The sequence below is a fragment of the Ahaetulla prasina genome, chromosome 2, assembly GCF_028640845.1.
Source record: "Ahaetulla prasina isolate Xishuangbanna chromosome 2, ASM2864084v1, whole genome shotgun sequence".
In the NCBI taxonomy this organism is placed as follows: domain Eukaryota; kingdom Metazoa; phylum Chordata; class Lepidosauria; order Squamata; family Colubridae; genus Ahaetulla; species Ahaetulla prasina.
In genome coordinates, this window is record NC_080540.1 from 16728003 (window position 1) to 16751841 (window position 23839).

General features: G+C 43.4%; 1 protein-coding gene across 2 annotated transcripts in view; it reads right to left on the minus strand.

Moving 5' to 3' along the window:
- CCHCR1 (coiled-coil alpha-helical rod protein 1) overlaps positions 1-21580 on the minus strand; it is a 31985-nt gene extending 10405 nt beyond the window's left edge. Inside the window, exons 1-11 of one of the 2 annotated variants that reach the window (XM_058171793.1) lie at positions 21433-21580; positions 19095-19181; positions 16195-16402; positions 11697-12201; positions 10762-10904; positions 10546-10666; positions 9531-9641; positions 9068-9217; positions 7384-7494; positions 4809-4915; positions 542-654 (exon numbers count right to left, since the gene is read on the minus strand). In XM_058171793.1, the coding sequence (XP_058027776.1) occupies positions 542-654; positions 4809-4915; positions 7384-7494; positions 9068-9217; positions 9531-9641; positions 10546-10666; positions 10762-10904; positions 11697-12201; positions 16195-16402; positions 19095-19164 (1639 nt within the window). In that variant the 5' untranslated portion in view covers positions 19165-19181; positions 21433-21580. Of the gene's footprint in view, positions 1-541; positions 655-4808; positions 4916-7383; positions 7495-9067; positions 9218-9530; positions 9642-10545; positions 10667-10761; positions 10905-11696; positions 12223-16194; positions 16403-19094; positions 19182-21432 lie in introns of those variants that run through there. The other variant, XM_058171792.1, reaches the window with a different exon arrangement.
- Between the last annotated feature and the right edge of the window lie 2259 nt (positions 21581-23839).

A 23839-nucleotide genomic window follows, 5' to 3' on the forward strand; every position in this document is an offset into this window, starting at 1 on the left:
CCAGTAGCGGAAATTTTGAGTAGTTTGGAGAACCGGCAAATACCACCTCTGGCTGGCCCTAGAGTGGGGTGGGAATGGAGATTTTGCAATATCCTTCCCCTGTCATGCCCACCAAGCCACGCCCACAGAACTGGTAGTAAAAGAAATTGGATTTCACCACTGGGCGAACTCACTTAAATAATGTTTCACTCAGCAATATAAATGTTGGGCTCAATTATGGTCATAACTCAAGGACTACCTGTAATGGTTTAATGGTATATAAAGCAAGGGTGGGGAACCATGGTCCTTTTATGACAGGGGGACTTCAACTCCCAGAATTCTTGAGCCATCATATTACAGGAAGCCAGCATGGCTGGCTCAGGAATTCTGGGAGTTGAAGTCCATCGGTCATAAAAGGGCCATGGTTCCCCATCCCTGGTATAAAGAATTAATTGAATCGAGATGAGCGGCTATAGAAATTGAATAAATAAGAGGGGGGGGGGGACATGCCAGACAAATTACAGTGAAGATCATTAATGCCCAGATTTGCTCCAAAGCTTACCTTGGATGGTATCAACTCTCTTGGTTGCAAAACTGACCCTATTACCCAGGCCCAGAAGCCGTGACAAAGCTGCCTTCCATCTCTCTTCCTGCCCCATCAGCAGCTGCTTTAGCCTAAAAAGCAATTGGTTTGAATTTCAAAATTTTTCAAGATGTTTGGAATCTAACTTGGAAAGTAGAGGGCTCGGAACATCAAGGCTCTAAACCAGTATTATCTGTACTTAAATCAATTAACTCTTAACAAAACACAGTGCCTCATTAACTGGGAATGTCTTATAAATAAACAGTCTAATTATACTGATTTCCTAACCAGTTGTCCTTCTTTAGCAGGTAACAGATGTGGATATATGGTAATGAATTCTTTTTAGACTTTCATTTTATTCTAATGTGGCAGATTTTCCTCAGGGTATATTCAGTGAATGAATTATTTCAGTGTGCGTCACACTGACGTTGACAATCATCCAGATGGGGAATTTGGGCCCTTCAAGACTTCAGGTTTTTACAACTTCCTAAAATTGAATGTGAATCTCCAGATTACCTGGTAATAAACAGAACATATTGTAGATATTGGATCGATTCTATCAGTACCTCAAAAAGGATACTGCATAGATGGAAAAGATGCAAAAAAAGGCAAGCAAAAAAACGTTGCTAGGAAATACAGATAGTCCTCAACTTACAACCATTCTTTTGGTGGCTGTTAGAAGTTTCAATGGCCCTGAACAAAGTGACTTATGACCAGTTTTGACATGCGTATTGCAGGATCCCCATCTTGCATGTATTTATGACGGTTGCAGTGTCTCAGGGTCATGTGATCCCCTTTTGTGATCTTCTGACAAGCAAAGCCCAAGCAGGAGACCCTACACCATTTCTGATAGATGGCAGTCCAGTCTCTTCTTGAAAGCCTCCAGTGATGAAACTCCCACAACTTCCGAAGGCATTGGTTGATTGTTTTCACTGTCAGAAAATTTCTCCTTATTTCCAGATTGAATCTCTCCTTGATCAGTTTCCCTCCATTATTCCTTGTCTGGCCTTTGGGTGCTTTGGAAAACAGCTTTCCCCCCTCCTCTCTGTGGCAGCCCCTCAAATATTGGAACACTGCAGCAATTCACTTAACAACTGTGGCAAACATGGTCATAAAATGTGGCAAAACTCATTTAACAACTGTCTTGTTTAGCCACAGTTTTGGGTTCCATTGAGGTTATAAGTCGAGGACTATTGTACTCCAATGAAGAACTATAATGATTACAGTTTTTTAATGTGGAGTAAGGCAAGCAATGGGATACCTGACTGAAGACATAAAATCATTCAAGATATAGAAAATGTAAGTTAGGAACACTTCCCTCTCACAATATTAGATTTTTAAATAATCCACTGAAACTAAATGCAGAGAAAGTAAATAGAATAGAATAGAATTTTTATTGGCCAAGTGTGATTGGACACACAAGGAATTTGTCTTGGTGCATATGCTCTCAGTGTACATAAAAGAAAAGATACGTTCATCAAGGTACAACATTTACAACACAATTGATGATCAATATATCAATATAAATCATAAGGATTGCCAGCAACAAGTTATAGTCATACAGTCATAAGTGGAAAGAGATTGGTGATGGGAACTATGAAACGATTAATAGTAGTGCAGATTCAGTAAATAGTCTGACAGTGTTGAGGGAATTATTTGTTTAGCAGAGTGATGGCCTTCGGGAAAAAACTGTTCTTGTGTCCAGTTGTTCTGGTGTGCAGTGCTCTATAGTGTCGTTTTGAGGGTAGGAGTTGAAACAGTTTATGTCCAGGATGCGAGGGGTCTGCAAATATTTTCACGGCCCTCTTCTTGATTCGTGCAGTATACAGGTCCTCAATGGAAGGCAAGTTGGTAGCAATTATTTTTTCTGCAGTTCTAATTATCCTCTGAAGTCTGTGTTTTTCTTGTTGGGTTGCAGAACTGAACCAGACAGTTATAGAGGTGCAAATGACAGACTCAATAATTCCTCTGTAGAATTGGATCAGCAGCTCTAAATGCAGAAACTAAACTAGAGTCAGGGCCACTCTAGCTCAGAAGCACTTCTTTTTCCAACAAATAGTTAAACTGTGGAATGTCGACGTGGATTATTTTACTAACATGGATAATTTTAAAAAGACTGGACAAATTCATGACCAATTATGCTACTGATACCATCTCCAGAATTATAAGCATACTTGAAATACCAGTTGCTATGATGCAACAAGAGAAAAGGGCCAGGCCTTCCTGTCTATGCTTGTAAATATTCCAGATATACTTGGCTGGTCAATATTAGCACAGAAAACTAGAGTAGGTGAGTCAGCTGCAGTGATCCTAGATGGCGTTTCTTATGAGTAAGAGGGGAGAGGATCAAAAAACAAGGGGAGTAAAAATCACAGTGGCACAAAGCAACATATAGATTTAAAGCCAGAAATAATTTTGTTAGGTATTATTACCAGAAAAATATGACAAAGGGAATATATATTTAATACTACATGTCTTGACAGCAGCGAGAATTGTATTTGCACAGCATTGGAAAAATGAAGAAACTCCTACAGATGAAAAAAAAAAATTAAAAAAATACTAGATTGTGCAGAAATGGGATAAGCTAACATTAAAGATAAAAAGATACAGAATATTTTTCAACATGGGATTTGCTTTATCAATGGTTAATTTATCAATGGCAATCCTTATGATTTACATTGATATATTGACCATCATTTGTGTTGTAAATGTTGTACCTTGATGAACGTATCTTTTCTTTTATGTACACTGAGAGCATATGCACCAAGACAAATTCCTTGTGTGTCCAATCACACTTGGCCAATAAAAAATTCTATTCTATTCTATTCTATTCTATTCTATTCTATTCTATTCTATTCTATTCTATTCTATTCTAATAGATGTAGAAATTAGAAGTTGAAAGATTATTACTATGTATAAGTAAATAATACTATTATCACTATTATTAAATATAAGTAAACTGACCTAGACAATATACTGTTTACTAAGCACTTATGTAGAGGGACGCGGTGGCTCAGGGGCTAGGACATTGAGCTTGTCGATCGAAAGGTCGGCAGCTCAGCGGTTCGAATCCCTAGTGCTGCCGTGTAACGGGGTGAGCTCCCGTTACTAGTCCCAGCTTCTGCCAACCTAGCAGTTTCGAAAGCACGTAAAAATGCAAGTAGAAAAAATAGGGACCACCTTTGGTGGGAAGGTAACAGTGTTCCGTGCGCCTTTGGCGTTGAGTCATGCCGGCCACATGACCACGGAGACCTCTTTGGACAGCGCTGGCTCTTCGGCTTTGAAACGGAGACGAGCACCACCCCCTAGAGTCGGCAACGACTAGCAAGTATGTGCGAGGGGAACCTTTACCTTTTAAGCACTTTTGTATGTTAAAGAAAAATGTATAATTATTTTTTTTTAAAAGATCACAGTGGATTCTGCATTGCTTGTTGTTGTCCAGCATAATGTCTCACAAATGAAAGAGGTGCCACCGAAGAGATATTAGGTTTATATTGTGCCTTTCCTCTAGGAACTCAAGTGACTTATGTGAGGTCTCCTTTTTGTTATTTACAATAACAAAATAATCTTATAAGGATAAAGGTGAGAGAGACTGTGCAAGGCACCCTACAGCATCAGGCAGAGGCCAATGCAACTGAGAACGCCAACAAAAAGTTACAGGCAGTCCTTGGCTTACGACCACAACTGAGGCCAAAATTGATGTTGCTAAGACAGACAAACATTTTTTAATGCCCCATTTCATGACTTTTCTTGTCACGGTTGTTAAATGAATCATTGCAGCGGTTCAATTAGCGACAGTTAAATGAATTTGGCTCCTCCAATTACTTTGCTTATCAGAAGGTGGCAAATGGTGATCACATGAACCCTGGGACATTGCAATGGTCATAAATACAAAACAGTGGCCAAGCATCTGAATTTTGATCACGTGACTATGGAGATGCTGCAATGGTCTGAAATGGCAAAACGGTCAAAAGTCGCTTTTTTCAGTGCCATTGTAACATTGAAGCTCTTTCCACATTCTGTGCATTTATATGGTTTCACTCCTGCGTGAACCCTTTTATGATCAGTAAGGTATCTTCTCTGAGGGAAAACACTTTCCATACAGCAGGCATTTATATGATCTCTCCCCTGCGTGAATTGTTTTATGAGAATTACGTTTCCCTAAATGACTGTTGTAAGTCGAGGACTACCTGAACAAAATGAGTCGGTATTTGAGGAAAAGCCCAGAATCCATTCTCCCCATTACCTGCTGACAAAGTCGGCCAGTTCCCGAAGGGCTTTTTCACCAGCCTCTGCCCTCTGTTGAAAACCATGCATTTGTTCGTTGGAGCGCAGCATCTCTCCTTGCAGAGTCTGTAAGAAAAGGAAGATTCTTTGTTGAATAGGCTGGAAAATTAATTCCTGTGATCTATTCAGAATATACCCGTGATGGTGAACCTATGGCATGCAGGCCCACAGGTTGCACGCAGAGCCCTCTCTGTGGGCACGCCAGCCACCGCCCCAGCCCAGCTCCACCGCACGTGCCTCCCGCTGGCCAGTTGGTTTTTGGGTCTCTGCCGTACATGCACGGGGCGCATGCAGGGGACGTGTGTGCGCATACGCAGGGGCGGGGCGCATGCGTGTGGGGTCTGCACACTGCATTATGGGTTTCGGCACGCGACGACAAAGAGGTTAGCCATCACTGGAATATACCATACAAGATAGAAACTCTTAATGCTACTGCAAGGCCCTATTTTAGAATTAAATAACTATCTTTCTCATTCTAAGTTCCAATTTTAATCGTGTTTCTGGGTGTGCCAAAGGAAGCAGTAGCCTGACCATCTCAAGATTGACTCGGCCTTCCATCCTTCCGAGGTCTGTAAAATGAGGACCTAGATTGTTGAGGGCAAACATTAGAGAGGCTGTAAAGCACTGTGAAGGGGTATACAAGTCTAAGTACGATTGCTAGATCAATTCTATTTTTAAAAAAATTACCTCCCATCTTTGGATGGCTACCGAGAATTCCTAAGACTTTTTCCCTAGGCAGATAGCAGTAAAAAGCACACAGAGGTTACCTCTTGGCACAGCGATTTCTTTATTCAGGGGCAGGGACTGCTGTCATCCATTTTGTTTGGAAAGAACATTAGAGGTGAACTTCTGCGGGGAAGAAAATGGCCACCTCTCAGGGGAATGCAGAAAGCACCAGAATCAGAAGCTGCATGTTCATTTAGAGTCTCTTCCTTGTTTAAATGAAAAATCCAAAAATGGTACTGAGCCATCGATAATGGGAAAATGTGAGAATTGCTCCAGTTTTATGCTGCCAAGGGAACCAACTCCTACCTTCCCTGAAAATTTGAATTAACAAGAGAAGGCCCTTCCGTTCTTCACCTATGGTGCACAAACAATTATGTCTTGAAATCTGCCCATCCCCCATGCACTTGGGAATCCCAAGTGATCCCTATAAGTCACTCCAGACCCACCGAAGAGACCTCTGTTTGCATATGAAAATGAGAATGAAAACAGGCGGGTGGCTGTAATAGGTTAATTCACTAAGGCCAGTCAGCATGTTGCTCAAATAATAGCAATAGCACTTACCGCTTCATAGTACTTTTACAGCCCTCTCTAAGTAGTTTACAGAGTCAGCCTATTGCCCCCAACAATCTGGGTCCTCATTTTACTGACCTCGGAAGGATGGAAGGCTAAGTCAAACTTGAGCCGGTCAGGATCGAACTCCTGGTAGTGAGCAGAGTTAGCCTGCAATGCTGCAATTCTAACCACTGAGCCACCATGGCTCTAATAAATCAAGGAGAATATAAATTATGTGTAGAGTTTTGACCAAAAGCCCGAATTCTAGAGCAAGGCAGGAGGTAACTAGGATAGAGAGACTGCTTCTAAGGATTGTTAAAAGCTTTTTAGTTTGGCCCACAATGAACGGGAGGAACAACTCAGTTTTCAGGACACCCTCCTCTGTAGGAAAATGGACAGTTCAATCAAAAATATAAAACAGTATTTTAATTCACAAACCCTGGTTATCTAAACAAAGAGGATTATTAAAGAATAAGTAGACTTGCCCTTAATCAAAATTAAAGCCACACCCCTTCTCTACAGTAGTTATACTTTCCACTGAGAAAATCTCTCCTAAAACACAGCCAATTCTTCTCCTTTTATTTTCTTCCATCAATTACCAACTATTATCAATCACTCTGGGGACAACCATTTCCAAATAATATCAAGGTCACGTGAAATGTCAATGTTAATTTATAATGCCTTGGTAAGGCCACACTTGGAATACCGCATCCAGTTTTGGTCACCACAATGTAAAACAGATGTGGAGACTCTAGAAAGAGTGCAGAGAAGAGCAACAAAGATGATTAGGGGACTGGAGGATAAAACATATGATGAACGGTTGCAGGAACTGGGTATGTCTAGTTTAATGAAAAGAAGGACTAGGGGAGACATGATAGCAGTGTTCCAATATCCCAGGGGCTGCCACAAAGAAGAGGGAGTCAAACTATTCTCCAAAGCACCTGAGGGTAGAACAAGAAGCAATGGGTGAAAACTAATCAAGGAAAGAAGCAACTTAGAACTAAGGAGAAATTTCCTGACAGTTAGAACAATTAATCAGTGGAACAACTTGCCTCCAGAAGTTGTGAGTGCTCCAATACCGGAGATTTTTAAAAAGATGTTGGATAACCATTCGTCTGAAGTGGTGTAGGGTTTCCTGCCTAGGCAGGGGATTGAACCTCCAAGGTCCCATCTAACTCTCTTATTCTATTTCTATAATACAGCGGGATCTGTAGTCACAAATCTGTTTCAAGAGGGGTTGTGTGAGAATAGATTACCTTGTTTCTTACTCTTTCCATATTGGCTTCAGCAGTTTTGTCTTCAAGACTGTGGAGCAACAGTGCTACTTTCTGTTCTCTAGAAGCTACTTCTTCTTCCATGTCTTTTACCTGGGGATGGTGAATTATCCACTTATAAGTACCTCAAGGCAGTGAATATACATAATACTCCTCCTTTCTCGTTTTCCCCACGATAACCCGGTGAGTTGAACCGAGAAAAAGTGATTGACACAAAGTCACTCATTTAATTTTCAAGCCTAAGGCAGGGCTAGAACTCATAGTCTCCTGGTTTTTAGGCCAGCACCTTAACCACTACACTAAACTGGCTCTTATTTCTTGGGTTTCAAGGCTGCCCAAAACTCCAAAAAGACTCTGGAGGACTTACAGTTTTTAAAAGAATACATAAGGCTGGATAAAAATGCTACTTAAGTTTTATAATATACTTCTAAGCATGTAAAAGCATGTGAAATCTTTTACATGCCTTATATATTTTACTCCTCATGCATCTGCCATCAGATTTTAAAAACAAAGATGGATAAAACAATAAAACAGAAGAAACAATAAACAAGAATGTCGGATCAGCAATTTAAGGGGCATACTGTGAGCTCCACTTCAAATAATACAGGAGCCGGTGAAAGCTGAAGGCGCAGCAATGATCAAAGCCAATCACATGAAAACAAATTATATAAATATGATTAGGCCACACTAGTTTTTAATAACTTCACCCTTCTGTAATATTGAAGCATACATTTCTGTGATAACTTTTCAGAATATTTTAGGAAGCTTTGGGAGTCAAGAAGCTGGGCACTCTTGATTTAAAATTATTCTAATGCAGATGTTGTAGAAGCTGAGGCTGAAATTGGCTTGCCAAGTAAGTCATGGTTTGGCTTGCCTAGTAAATCATGGTTAAAGGCAAAATCTACAAATCTCTTGATTCAGGTTCAATCTCTTAGCTGCTAACCAGATTCAACTCATGAATTTTTCATATTACGTCATTCATAATAACTAGCAAGCCTAACAGTCTTTCCACATAGTGTCAAATACTTTTATCGCCCTAGGCAATTAGAATTTTTCATAGCCACCATTCACATCTCATCAGAAAATCTATTCAGCATTTTCTCTCCACTCCTTCCCAATCTTTCCTGACAAACCTAGAAATCCTAGTTCACCGTGCTCAGACTCCATTTGGCATTTTCTAGAGAATGTACCCATTTCCCAATGAACGCACTGGGAAGATCACTATATGCATTTAATCAATTCAAACAAACAGCAACAGCACTTGGATTTATCTGCTGCTTCACAGTGCTTTATAGCAGGGGTCTCCAACCTTGGCAAAGCTGGCTGAGGAACTCTGGGAGTTGAAGTCCACAAGCCTTAAAGTTGCCAAGGTTGAAGACCCCTGCTTTACAGCCCTCTCTAAGAGGTTTGCAGAGTCAGCGTATCGCCCCCAACAATCTGGGTTCTCTTGGAAAGATGGAAGGCTGAGTCAACCTTCAGCCCCGTCAGGTTCGAACTGCTGGCCACTGGGCAGAGTTAGCCTGCAGTACTGCATTCTAACCACTGCACCACCACAGAGCCTGATAAGTTAAGGAGTTCCCATTTGTAAAATGCACAACGGCTGGTATTTTCTGTGTCTACTCTAACCTGCTCAAGCCCCCAGTCCCTGTTCATGGATAGACCATACCTTCTTTTCCAAACGTTTAATGTCATCCCTATGGCTCAGCTCCTGAGACTTCAGCTGCACCAGGAGAGAAAATACTTTCTCCCGCCATCTAGTCAGCAGGCACTGAAGTTTTTGAGATGACTCAGACTGGAGAGAGTCCTGAAGATGCACCTGAGAAGATAAAGCACAAAATCAGACTTCCAACATACTTATTATCCCTTTCTACTTGGAATGATTGCAGATACCAGGGAGGGCAAAAACACCATCAGTGGCATATGGAAAAAGAGAGAACTACAATGCTGCTCTGGCCCTCAAAGAAATCCAGTTTGACAACCCCGCAGTACAGTATCCAGATCTTACGTTATGTAGGGTTTTATATTCCCTTACAAGTACCGGTATTACAGCAATGCTATATGGATCATTACATTCTAAACCCCAATTAGATAAGACATCAGAACTTTCTAAAGGGATCAAATGAAATCACCTTTTTATCAAGCTCGGTCTCCTGCAGAGTCAAGATATCACCTAACGAAGCCACACGAACTTGCAGAAGCTCAGCTGTCATTTTCAGAGCCTCCTTCTCATCCTCAAGTTGCTGAAACCAAAAAAAAAATGGTGCCCACCATTGAGTTAATCCTCAACTCCACAAGCCTTCGTTTAGTGACCATTCAAAGTTACAATGAAAACAATGACTTTTGACCAATGTTCACATGCAACTACTGGCATGGAATTCAAGGAGAGTTATGACTATTAGCTTTAACGGCAGTGAGTCTGCCTTCGAAGGCCATCTGCTGGTTGACTAATGGGCTTCCTAATGGAGCTGGTCGAAAGAGCAGACTGCTAGACTGGTGGGTCAGAGGGCCAAACCGGTAGCCCTGCTTATTGTTGTCTTCCTCCATCTTTCCCGAGTCTTCCCACCACCCGGTTTTGGGTCGACACTCAGGGCTCAGGACCCTGGACAGCACCCCGGGATCCAGGGAGCTGGTTGAGTCTTAAAGCAGATTCGGGTTAATATCAGGGTTCCAAGGCTCCCCCAACAAAGAAGACTCAGAGTGGTGTAGGGTCTCCTGTTTGGGGGGGGGAGGTTTGGACTAGATGACCTACAAGGTCCCTTCCAACTCTGTTAATCTATGCTATGCTTGAGGTTCCTCAAAGTTCCATTTTATTAGAGATGTCATATTGGCACATCTGGGAAAACCCGAATCTGAAAGTTTCCAGGTTTTCCCCACCCAAAGGAAAGTCTAAGTCCCTGCCCAGCACCCACATGTCCATCACATGGTCCAATACAAACACTGTACCAATTGGAGATGCCTCCCAGTTCCAACCCTCCAGGTGCAGGGCAAGATGTCCTTGACTCTCTGAGAAAAGAATATTATTATGACTATATATCACCCTGCCTCCATACAATCTCCCCTCCCAGTTTCCCACAGTAGTAAATGTGGCAGGCCTGAAGATTCAGTGCAAAAGATGGCTTCTAGGCCTGGTACTTATAGTCTCACCTGTATTCGATTTATCAGCCGCTCCTGTTCAAAACCAGGTTTACTTGACTTCTGCTCCCCCACATAGGTCTTAAACTGCAGCACCAAAGCATTCTGGGTAGCCAGTTCTGCCTCAGTCATGCTGGAAGAAAGAAACCAGGGACTACCTTGAATAAAAATCCCTGTACCAGGGAAGGAAGAGATTTGAAGAGGGGGAGTGAAGGAAAATTAATCAACCTGAGTTGGTTCTGGAGTATATCTTTTTTCTCCCTTAACTGACTGGCTTCCTTACGCTGAGCTTCCAAATCCTGCCGGAATGTGCATATCTGACGCTTCAAGGAAGTCGCTTCAGCTTCGTAGACTTCAGACAGCTCATTCAACTGTGGGAGGAAAGAGATGCTAGAGACTTGGTACATAGGCTCACCTCTATTACTCTGTTTGAAACTACAGGTGGTTTTCAACTTACAGCCACAATGAAGCCCAAAATTTCTGTTGCTAAGTGAGAGAGTCGTGAAGTGACTTGTGTCCCATTTTGCGACCTGTCTTGCCACAGTGGTTAAGTGAATCACTGCAGTTGTTAAGTCAGTAACGCAGACATTAAGTGAAACTGACTTCCTCAATGTCTTTGCTTGGCAGAAAGTCGCAAAAGGCGATCCCGGGACACTGCAACCGTCATAAATATGAGACGGTTGCCAAGCTTCTGAATTTTGACCACGAGACCGTGAATTTTGATCACCATTGATGCTGCAATGGTTGATAAGTGTGGAAAAACGGTCTTAAATCACTTTTTTTTCCAGTGTTGCTGTTAACTTTGAATGGTCACTAAATGAATTGTTGTAAATGCCCTCCAACGCTTTCTTTTCCAGAGAGCTTTGCAACTTATTTTATTTTCTGCCTTTTCAAAAAAACAACATCATCGTCTCTCGACATGTTTTGTTGAGAGCCATGGTTAGAATGCAGTATTTCAGCCTGACTCTGCCCACTGCCAGGAGTTCGAACCTGAAAGGGCTCAAGGTTGATTCAGCCTTCCATCCTTCCGAGGTTGGTAAAGTGAGGACCCAGATTGTTGGGAGCAATAGGCTGACTCTATAAAATGCTTAGAGAGAGCTGTGAAACACTATGAAGCGGTATATAAGTCTAAATGCTATTGCTATTTTTCATTCTGCAGTTACCTTTGTTTGGTACTCTTTCAGCACTGACTGTCGGCATTCTTGAACCATGGTTTCCTGCCTCCTCCTCTCCACCTCTCGCTCTTCCCTCATCAGCTGCAGCTCTTCTTGTGCCAGGGCGATTTCATGGTTGCTCCTTTCCTTGGTTGCCTCCAGTTCCTCCCTCAGGAAATCTGCTTTCAACTGACTTTGCTTTCTGAGCTCTTCCAATTCATTCCTTAGGGCCTCTTTTTCTTGCTGACTACTTTTCTTGACTTCTTCCAGTTGGGTCTTCAGGATAGCAGCTTCAGTAAGGGTCTGGCTTTTGAGGAAGGTTAGTTCTCCTTGGAGATTGGACAGGGTACTTTCCCGAGCAGCTATGGTTGCCTCCTGTTGGGCGGAGGAAACTCGGAGGGCGCTAACTTCTGACTCCAACCGCTGGATCTCGTGGAGCTGATGGGAGATGATTTCAGCCTGTTGAGACATTGCCAGGGTCACATTTGAAGGCTCGGCCAACCTATCCAAGGACCTTGGATAGAAGAGAGGAAGATGTCAGGACATTCTCCTATCTCAAGGGAGAATGCTCTAGGCCCAGGGTGTCAAACTCGATTTCATTGAGGGCCACATAAGGGTTGCATTGGGACCAAGGACACATGGCCGGGGGGGGGGCATGGCCACCTTGACATCACTCATGTCGGGGGCACCTGAGATGGCCAAGTGCTAAGGAAGGACTTCCCTCAGACCCTCCCTCCATCTCAGTATTTTTCTTTCTTTCCTTCCTTCCTCCCTCCCTCCCTCCTTCTCAAAGCCTGTGAGCGGGCCCTTTGCGGTTTCCAGGGCAGCCCTGTGGGCCAGATCTAAGGCCCGGATCCGGCCCGCAGGCCAGTGGTGAAATTCAATTTTTTTTACTACCAGTTCTGTGGGCGTGGCTTGGTGTGGCTTGGTGGGCGTGGCAGGGGAAGGACACTGCAAAATCCCCATTCCCTCCCCACTCCTGGGGGAAGGATATTGCAAAATCTCCATTCCCACCCCACCCAGGGAAGGATACTGTGAAATCCCATTCCTCCCACTCCAGGGGAAAGATATTGCAAAATCTCCATTCCGACCCTACTCTGGAGCCAGCTACAGGTGGTATTTGCCAGTTCTCCGAATAACTCAAAATTTCTGCTACCGGTTCTCCAGAACCTGTCAGAACCTGCTGAACAGCACCTCTGCCGCAGGCCTTGAGTTTGACACGCCTGCTCTTGGCAGGCTTCCCCATCCTGATTGCAACCTTCCAGATTTGTGAGCTTCAGTTCACAGAATTGCCCAGCCGACATAGTTAATGCTGTGAATCCTGGTTTTTTTTTTTTTTTTTATAAAAAGTTTTATTTTTACAATCATATCAAATAATTCATCCAATGTACAGGTATATACAATTAGTCGGGCTTGCCCAGTCACCACCCCCCTTTTTAACACTCTTCCCTCTTCTACCTTCTTTTACTTTCCAGACCTTCCTCTCCTTCTCTTATCTACATCCTCTCCTCCTCCACCTCTCGCTCTTCCCTCATCAGCTGCAGCTCTTCTTGTGCCAGGGCGATTTCATGGTTGCTCCTTTCCTTGGTTGCCTCCAGTTCCTCCCTCAGGAAATCTGCTTTCAACTGACTTTGCTTTCTGAGCTCTTCCAATTCATTCCTTAGGGCCTCTTTTTCTTGCTGACTACTTTTCTTGACTTCTTCCAGTTGGGTCTTCAGGATAGCAGCTTCAGTAAGGGTCTGGCTTTTGAGGAAGGTTAGTTCTCCTTGGAGATTGGACAGGGTACTTTCCCGAGCAGCTATGGTTGCCTCCTGTTGGGCGGAGGAAACTCGGAGGGCGCTAACTTCTGACTCCAACCGCTGGATCTCGTGGAGCTGATGGGAGATGATTTCAGCCTGTTGAGACATTGCCAGGGTCACATTTGAAGGCTCGGCCAACCTATCCAAGGACCTTGGATAGAAGAGAGGAAGATGTCAGGACATTCTCCTATCTCAAGGGAGAATGCTCTAGGCCCAGGGTGTCAAACTCGATTTCATTGAGGGCCACATAAGGGTTGCATTGGGACCAAGGACACATGGCCGGGGGGGGGGGCATGGCCACCTTGACATCACTCATGTCGGGGGCACCTGAGATGGCCAAGTGCTAAGGAAGGACTTCCCTCAGACCCTCCCTCCATCTCAGTATTTTTCTTTCTTTCCTTCCTTCCTCCCTCCCTCCCTCCCTCCCTCCCTCCCTTCTCAAAGCCTGTGAGCCGGCTCTTTGCTGTTTCCAGGGCAGCCCTGTGGGCCAGATCTAAGGCCCGGATCCGGCCCGCAGGCCAGTGGTGAAATTCAATTTTTTTTACTACCAGTTCTGTGGGCGTGGCTTGGTGTGGCTTGGTGGGCGTGGCAGGGGAAGGACACTGCAAAATCCCCATTCCCTCCCCACTCCTGGGGGAAGGATATTGCAAAATCTCCATTCCCACCCCACTCCAGGGGAAGGATACTGTGAAATCCCCATTCCCTCCCCACTCCAGGGGAAAGATATTGCAAAATCTCCATTCCGACCCTACTCTGGAGCCAGCTACAGGTGGTATTTGCCAGTTCTCCGAATAACTCAAAATTTCTGCTACCGGTTCTCCAGAACCTGTCAGAACCTGCTGAACAGCACCTCTGCCGCAGGCCTTGAGTTTGACACGCCTGCTCTTGGCAGGCTTCCCCATCCTGATTGCAACCTTCCAGATTTGTGAGCTTCAGTTCACAGAATTGCCCAGCCGACATAGTTAATGCTGTGAATCCTGGTTTTTTTTTTTTTTTTATAAAAAGTTTTATTTTTACAATCATATCAAATAATTCATCCAATGTACAGGTATATACAATTAGTCGGGCTTGCCCAGTCACCACCCCCCTTTTTAACACTCTTCCCTCTTCTACCTTCTTTTACTTTCCAGACCTTCCTCTCCTTCTCTTATCTACATCCTCTCCTCCCTCCACCCTACACCTTCCTTCTCCCTCTTCTACCCCTCTTCCTTCCTCTTCTCCTCTTTCCTACCTCCTACTCTCTCTTTTCTCCCTCCCCACCGTTCTAAAATGGTAACTGGGCAGACCCGACCCTGCATTAATTATATTTATACATCTTCAATAATCCCTGTACATTAACCATCATTCCATCTCTACCAAACCCCCAATTCCCCTCCCCCTTACCCCCCACCCCCCACCCCGACTTCCCAGAACAAAATGCAGGGTATCAAAACTAACAATCATAATCTAAAATAATTCCTAATGTGAATCCTGGTATTTGATGTCCCTACAATCTGAAGGGCATCTACATTAGGAAGGACAATTCTAGGAACTGCTCACTTAATAACAGAAACAACAGAATGCATAATATTTCCCCGCTAAACGCCACAAGTCAAGGAGAGCATAAGTGGGTTGATCTGCTATACAGGTTAGTCTTCAACTTACAACCATTCGTTTAGTGACCGTTCAAAGTTCCAATGGCCCTGAAAAAAGTGAGTTACAACTGTTTTTTCACACTTACAATCGTTGCAGCATCCCCATGGTCACGTGATTAAAATTTAGACACTTGGCGACTGGCCTGTATTTATGTCCTGGGGTCACGTGATCACCTTTTATGTCCTTCTCACAAGAAAAGTCAACAGGGAAGCCAGACTCACTTAACAACCATGTTACTCATTTAACTGCCGTGATTCACTTAACAACTGGGACAAGAAAGATTGTAAAACTGGGGCAAATCCCACTTAATAGCTGTCCTAGCAACAGACATTTTGGGCTCTATTGTGGTCATAAGTAGAGGACTACCTGTACAGTGCTCAAAGAAAAGAGAACAAAACCAGAGAAAAACGAGTGTTGTGTCCCACTCCTCCGCTGACGGCCGGGTCAGGGAAATCCGAATCAGGCTTGCCTCTGCAGCTCTGCCCAAAGTCCTAGCAAAGTCCTCAGAGCAGGCAGGAGACCAGAAAGTGACTTCAGCAAGATATGTTTAGACTTTTGCCTGACTCAGAGACTGCCAGAAAGCAGATCCTTTATATAGGCCATGGGGTGTGGCTCCATGACTCAGCACTCATTAAGGCCTGCCCCTCCCTTCCTTCTGTTGCCTCCGCCTATCCAGTCTTCTGATGCGAGGGTCACTCCAATCAGCAGCTGTTGGAAATAAACTTTCCTCAGGCTCACCTGCTGTGGAGGAGGGGGAGGGGTCTAGCTGCTCCGTTTGCCTGGGCATGGAGTCAGGGCTGGGGCCGGGAGATTCTCCTTCTTCTGCAGTTTGTGTGGGCATGGAGCCAGGACTTGGGCCGGGAGGCATACATTCCTCAGTGTTCGGGAGCAGGTAAGAAGGCCCCGGCTGCTCTGAGGGCGGGCAAGGCACAACAACGAGTGTTAAAAGGTGCCGCTCTCAATCATTCAGCTATGAAACAGTTCAAAGCAACGTCCTTCTAATAGTTCCCTCTCCCAGCTCACACAGAATTTAAAAAATTCAGAGAAAATGAATAAGATACAGAATTGTTCACCTGGTTTTATCTTTTGGATCTTCTGCAGTATCTACTTTTGTATGCCATCTTTGGAGTTCCTCTTTCAAACGCAAATTTTCTCGTCGGAGCTCAGCAGCTTCCTCCCACTTAGGGTAAGCTGTGGCCCCCAAGAGCCCAGTAGTAGACACCGTTGGAGGTGGTGCTGATTGGCTCTGGAAATGGGAAGGTGGGATCAATTCTCTAAATCCTAAGGGGAGGAAAAACACAGAAAACGCCTAGGTCAGGGGTCTGCAATCTTAAACGCTCAAAAGAGCCATTTGGACCCAATTCCCAGCGAAAAGAAAACACCAGGAGCCACAAAACCCTTCCCGTGCCTGACCATTTCTTTAGTGGCATAAAACTAGTACATGTAGTTTTATTTTATTTATTTATTTATTTATTTAATCAAATTTTTATACCGCCCTATCTCCCGAAGGACTCAGGGCGGTTTACAGCCAGATAAAAATACAGAAATCATACACAATAAAAACTACGGTAATTAAAAAACTTATTTAAATAGGCCAAAATTTAAAATTACAATTAAAATGATAAAACCCCATTACCTAAAAATTAACAACTAACCCCAGTTAAAATTAAGTAAAATTTTTAATCCAGTCCCGCTTGGATAAATAAATGCGTTTTCAGCTCACGGCAAAAAGTCCGAAGATCAGGCACTTGGCGTAAACCAGGGGGAAGTTCGTTCCAAAGCGTAGGAGCTCCCACAGAGAAGGCCCTATCCCTGGGGGCCGCCAGCCGACATTGTTTGGCGGACGGCACCCTGAGAAGACCCTCTGTGTGTGAGCGTATGGGTCGGTGGGAGGCATGAGGTAACAGCAGGCGGTCCCGTAAGTACCCGGGCCCTAAGCCATGGAGCGCTTTAAAGGTGGTAACCAAAATCTTAAAGCGCACCCGAAAGACCACAGGAAGCCAGTGCAGACTGCGTAGTAGTGGTGTTACATGGGAGCAACGAGTGGCTCCCGTTACTACTCGCGCAGCTGCATTCTGGACTAGCTGCAGCCTCCAGGTGCACTTCAAGGGCAGCCCCATGTAGAGAGCATTGCAATAGTCCAAACGAGATGTAACCAGAGCATGAGTGACCGTGCATAAGGCATCCCGGTCAAGGAAGGGGCGCAACTGGCGGACCAAGCGTACTTGGTAAAAGGCTCTCCTGGAGACGGCCGCCAGATGATCATCGAACGACAGCCGCCCATCCAGGAGGACACCCAAGTTGCGCACCCTTTCCATTGGGGCCAATAACTCGCCCCCAACAGTCAGCCGCGGTTGCAGCTGACTGTACCGGGGTGCCGGCATCCACAGCCACTCCGTCTTGGAGGGATTGAGCTTGAGTCTGTTTCTCCCCATCCAGACCCGTACAGCTTCCAAGCACCGGGACAGCACTTCGACAGCTTCGTTGGAGTGGTCCAGGGTGGAAAAGTACAGCTGAGTGTCATCAGCGTACAGATAGTAACTCACCCCGAAACCACTGATGGCTTCATATAGATGTTGAACAGGAGAGGCGAGAGAATCGACCCCTGAGGCACCCCACACGTAAGGCACCTCGCGGACGATCTCTGCCCATTCTGTTTTCTTCTGAAACTTTTCTTTTCTTGGATTTATCCATGGTTGGCCTTCCAGGGGTTGAAAAGCTCAATAAATCGCGTGCCGGTGGATGTTGCACATTGGTAGTTGTGATACATATTTTTGAGTGACAGGGAGCCGCAGCAGAGGGGTGAAAGAGCCACACGCGGCTCCAGAGCCACAGGTTGCTGACCCCTGACCTAGATCATGATTTTCTATTTGGATCTATAATGCTAAGCCAGGCTCTCACCAGATAAAAAACCATTAGTTGTTAATGAAAACACAGAACGGGGATCTTCCGTTTTACCCAGGCAGCTGTTGTTCTGGTTTAAGCATGCCTATGCTACCTTTGCAAACTAAGGAAAGAAAATTATTTGGTGAAAAAAAAAATCAGGAAAGAAATGGAAAACACAAATATCTCTTTGCTCTTCTGGCCACCTGATCAATTTCTCACACCTTATCAGAAATCCTCAAGAGGTCAGAAAGCACCACAGTGAGATACAGGCCTGTTTTCTGAAAGGGTATGGTGTGTCTGTGTATATATGCATACACACACATCTTCAAGTCAATATTGACTTCTGGTGACAGCCTGGATAGGTCCTGCAGTTTTCTTGGCATAATTTCTTGGGGCCTCTGTGGCTCAGACTGCTAATGCAGTCTGTTATTAACAGCAGCTGCCTGCAATTACTGCAGGTTCTAGTCCCACCAGGCCCAAGGTTGACTCAGCCTTCCATCCTTTATAAGGTAGGTAAAATGAGGACCCAGATTGTTGGGGTCGATAAGTTGACTTTGTATATAAATATACAAATAGAATGAAGACTATTGCTAACATAGTGTAAGCCGCCCTGAGTCTTCGGAGAAGGGCGGGATATAAATGCAAATAATAAAAAATAAAAAATAAAAATAATTAAAAAAAAATTTCAATTGTAGTTTGCTATTGCCTGCTTCCTGGGGCTGAGAGGCAGTCACTGGCTCAAGGTTACTCAGATGGCTTTGTGCCTAAAGGAGGACTAGAATTCCCAGTCTCCTATTTTCTAGCCCAGTGCCTCAAGAACTATATCAAACTGGTTCTGTAAAGACTTTATAAGCAACATTTTAAAAAAGCAACCAAAAGTGGATCAGTCTCATAATTTAACAATTGGCAAGTTATGCTCTTTGTGGTTAGTCTCAGGAAATAATCTAGATAATTTACTTTGTTCTTAGTTCAGGTAGATTTCTACAGAACACACATAATGCATTAAATAGGCTATCTTAGAAGTTACAACGGTAGCAATAACTTTATGGCTTGGTTATCTCTAAGAAGGAATTTGCTGATTCTTTACCAGTTGGCCTTGTAGTCTGGAACACAGCAGGGGGGTCCAGGTGCTTGCTTGAATCTTTCCTCTTGTCCATGGTCTCACTTCAACGTCCTTCAAAAAATATACAAAGACACTGAGTAATAATAATTTCAATTCTACTCATGACAATTTAAACACATTATTAAAACAAAATTTCACCATCAAACGAAGAGAACATTCATGTGAAAATTAATTAAATCTGTTACAATTGAAGGCCTTTTTGCAGGACTCTAAAGAAGCTAGATTCCTGATTAAAGGAAAAATGCCCCATAACCCTAAAGGCAATGACTGAAAATAACAGAGTTGGAAGGGACCCTGGAGGTCTTTTTTTTTTAAATTTGCATTTATATCCCGCCCTTCTCCGAAGACTCAGGGCGGCTTACACTAATGTTAGCAATAGTCTTCATTCTATTTGTATATTTATATACAAAGTCAACTTATTGCCCCCAACAATCTGGGTCCTCATTTTACCTACCTTATAAAGGATGGAAGGCTGAGTCAACCTTGGGCCTGGTGGGACTAGAACCTGCAGTAATTGCAGGCAGCTGCTGTTAATAACAGACTGCATTAGCAGCCTGAGCTACAGAGGTCCCCAACCTTGGCAACTTTAAGCCTGGAGGACTTCAACTCCCAGAATCTTCGCTGGCTAGGGAATTCTGGGAGTTGAAGTCCACCAGGCTTAAAGTTGCCACGGTTGGGAACCCCTGTTCTAGTCAAACCAACTGCTTAAGCAGCAGACCGTACACCAAATGGCTGTCGAATGACAGAAGACTGATCACAAGTCACAACCTGATGAGCTGATGGCACTCAAGAAATATCTTTCCAGGTAATTCCACTATCTGAGAAGGATTACATAAAGCAATGTCTCTTATAAAAGGTGATCCTGGCATCACTTGTGTTCCCCAAGATCCTCTCAGCGGTCCATGAAATCAAAACTATTCTCCAGCCTATCAATTTTAATTTTTTAAATATAGAAAATATCAATAAATGCTCTTTTGGGGTTCTTCAGAATGTTAAAAATGGAAAGGAATCCTGAAAGAAAAAAGACTTAAGAAACACTGACATTGAGAAATAGCATACTTTCCTGTTATTGCAACAAACAGCGGAGATTATATAAAAATTGTCTTCTCTAATTTAGGTGTTTAAGATGACAGCCAATGCTTTATACAGAATTTTTATCTGGAAATCTACAGGAAATCAATGTAACAATTTAAGAACAGACAAAGCTTTTTTTTTTTTGCTAAATAACCTTATAAACAAATTTTTCCTCTCCTTACTGAAAATTACATGCAGATGTGTGGTGTGTGTGTATACATATATACTCACATACCACATATACTTCACATATACCACATACTTCATATATAGTACACATTGCAACATTCCATTTTGCAGGAAACCTTATGATGCATCACTGTTTAAAGATCAGTAAGATATTTTCAAGAAAAGTCTGGAGCTACCAAATCAGTTTCAGCTGATACAAGCCTCAACATGAGTTCACATTTTTTTCCCCTTCGGAAAAGGAGCAAGCTTCTATCTTCCAGATCATGCCCCCTTACAAAAAAATTATTCCAGTTTGTTTGGATTCATTCCGGTTTATTTCTCATTGAGCCTATTAATGCTTGTAGACAAACACTGGGGGAGATCTTTCCATCAAGGATAACAAACAGATTTGAGTGTCCTGACTGGGGAATTCTGGGAGTTGAAGTCCACACATCTTAAAAATTGAAAAACACTGGTCTAGACTCTAAACCAGCGCCTCATCAATCTTACAATCTCAGATGCTTTAGTTTAGTTATGCAACCAATCTGGGACTCCACATGACTGGAAGCTGCAGTCTCCACATTGGGGAAGATGGTTTTAGCCACATGATTCTCAGCTATAGTTCCTATATGGGCAATTCCAGGACAGGTTGGTGGTGTTTTTATCTTCATTTATTGGATTTTTAAACTTTCTGAATCTTATGAGTGTCAGTTGTTTGAAACAATCGGATGAGACATCATTTCCTGCAGTGTTTGGGTTCAGAGTTAATTTATATACTTCTGATCTAGTTTCCTGGTTGGCAAATCCAACATAAACCGTACCCCAAAGCCAAGGATTAATCAAGCAAGCTGAAAGGGGCCTTGGAGGTCTTCTAGTCCAGCCCCCAACTCAAGCAGGAGACCCTATACCATTTCAGATAAGTGTCTGTCCACACTCTTCTTAAAAACCTCCAGTGATGAAGATTCCCTTAACCAGTATTGGTGATTCAGACAGCCCCAGTGCCCCACATTAAGTTGTAATGTATTTCTCCTGGCTAGGTTGCTGCACATTTCATAGCTACCTGCGCATGAAGCCTCCTTTGGTTGAATTCCAATTTTTCTCCCCAGCTGTTAATGAAAGATACGGCAAACCCAAATAAGAAACAAAAGCTGGCGATTCAAGGCAACGCCCGCCCTTCAAAGCAGCTTCCCTACACACCTCTCTCCCACGTTTCAACTATCCCAGCATCCGCGAGTTTTCTGATTGGCTGTGAGGAGCTGGAACCCCGGCTCCCCAGACCCTCCCCTCTTTTCATTGGTTAGTTCCTCGTTCCACTATGCCTCCCCCCCGTCCCCGCCCCCGCCCCTTTCGAATCTTTATCAACGGTCCCTAACGTTCGTCAACAGCCGAGAATCTTAAACTGCTCATGCGCGTAGTGCCGCGGGCTGGATTGGAATTTAGGGGTGGGGGGAAGCTTCGGTTGCCAAGAGAGGAAGCACTAGCTCCGCCCATCCGCGAGCGCTAAGCCAATGAAAACGGAGAGGAGCAATATACGCGACGAGGGCGCTAAGATTGACTTCTGTAAAAGAAAAGCGAGCAGCTTCCGTCCAATAAGAGAACTTTATATTTAAACGACCCCTTCCGTGGTTCTGATCTAAAACGGTGAATTAAGAGAAAAGGAAGTGCGGCTTTTTCTTCTCTTAAACCAGTATTTCTCAGCCTTGGCGACTCGTGTGGAGTTCAACTCCCAAGAAATCCTGAGGAAGCTGGCTCTGTGGGGAATTCTGGGAGTTGAAGTCCACAAGTCTTAAAGTTGCCAACCTTGAGAAACAATGGTGTGTTTTTTTTAGACTAAACAGAAATTAACCCGGGAATGCGAGGATTCCAAATATAATTTGTCTGGTTGTAATCTAAGTGAACTCTTGAGTTTGCTTGCTTTCATTAGGAAGAAGCTCAGCTGTAGGTGGAAGAGTTTTGCCAAAGGAGAAAATATCATCCCCGAAATGCATTTTATCAATTTGGCAACTCCAAATCTCAACCAGCAAATGCTCTGTCTTACACATTGGAAAAAAGAATCAGAACACTAAATACAAGCTGGATGGACATTACCTTGTAGATGACCTTCACCCCATTAAAGACCTTGTTTTCATATCCAATGATCTAAGTGCCAAAGCCCACTGCAACTACATAGCAAAAAAGGCTCTAAGAGTTGTAAACCTAATCTTACGTAGTTTCTTCTCCAGAAAGATTACACTTCTAACCAGAGCATACAAAACATTTGCTAGACCAATTCTTGAATACAGCTCGCCTGTCTGGAACGCACACCTCATTTCAGACATTAATACAATTGAGCATGTCCAGAAATATTTTACAAGAGGAGTTCTCCACTCCTCTGATTACAACAAAATACCATATGCCACCAGACTTGAAATCCTGGATTTAGAAAATTTAGAACTCCGCTGTCTTCGACATGACCTGAGTTTAACTCATAGAATCATCTGTTACAACGTCCTTCCTGTTGAAGACTACTTCAGCTTCAATCTCAACAATACACGAGCACACAATAGATTTAAGCTTAATGTGAACCATTCCAATCTTGACTGCAGAAAATATGACTTCAGTAACAGAGCTGTTAATGCCTGGAATGCACTACCTGACTCTGTGGTCTCTTCCCAAAATCCCCAAAGCTTTAACCAAAGACTATCTACTATTGACCTCAACCCACTCCTAAGAGGTCTGTAAGGGGCGTGCATAAGAGCACCAACGTGCCTACCGTTCCTGTCCTAATGTTCCCTTTGATTGTATCCAATTCGTATAGTTATTTCATGCTTATGCTTTTATATACTATTGTGACAAATAAATAAATAAAAATAAATAAAATAAGAGTTTTGCCAAAGGAGAAAATATCATCCCTGAAATGCATTTTATCATTTCTTTGACCTTCCTTATTGTGTTATAATTCTGCCTCCTATCAACCTGGCGTGCTTTGGTCCAGTGGGCATATTGTTGCATTGCAAGAAACAGCACATGACTAGCAATGCAATATTCCAATTCTGTTGCTAAGAATCTGAGTTATTCATCCTTTATGGCATTTGACATTTATTCAGCAGTTTCATTATCATTTGATGAAAGCAATGTGAAGTTTGATAAAAGGGATTCATTATAATTGCTGTAACTAAGATCATCTTTGGCATTTGGAGAGGTCAACAAACTCATATAATCTAGAATGCCTCTTTTTTCACTTTAAATACAGCCAGGTGTCTGTAATAAGAACTGCAGAAAAAACAGTTGCTACTAACCTGCCTTCCATTGAGGACCTGTATACGCCACAAGTCAAAAAGAGGGCTGTGAAAATATTTAGATCCCTCACATCCTGGACATAAATTGTCAAAACGACGCTACAGAGCACTACACACCAGAACTAGACACAAGAACAGTTTTTTCCCCGAACGCCATCACTCTGCTAAACAAATAATTCCCTCAACTCT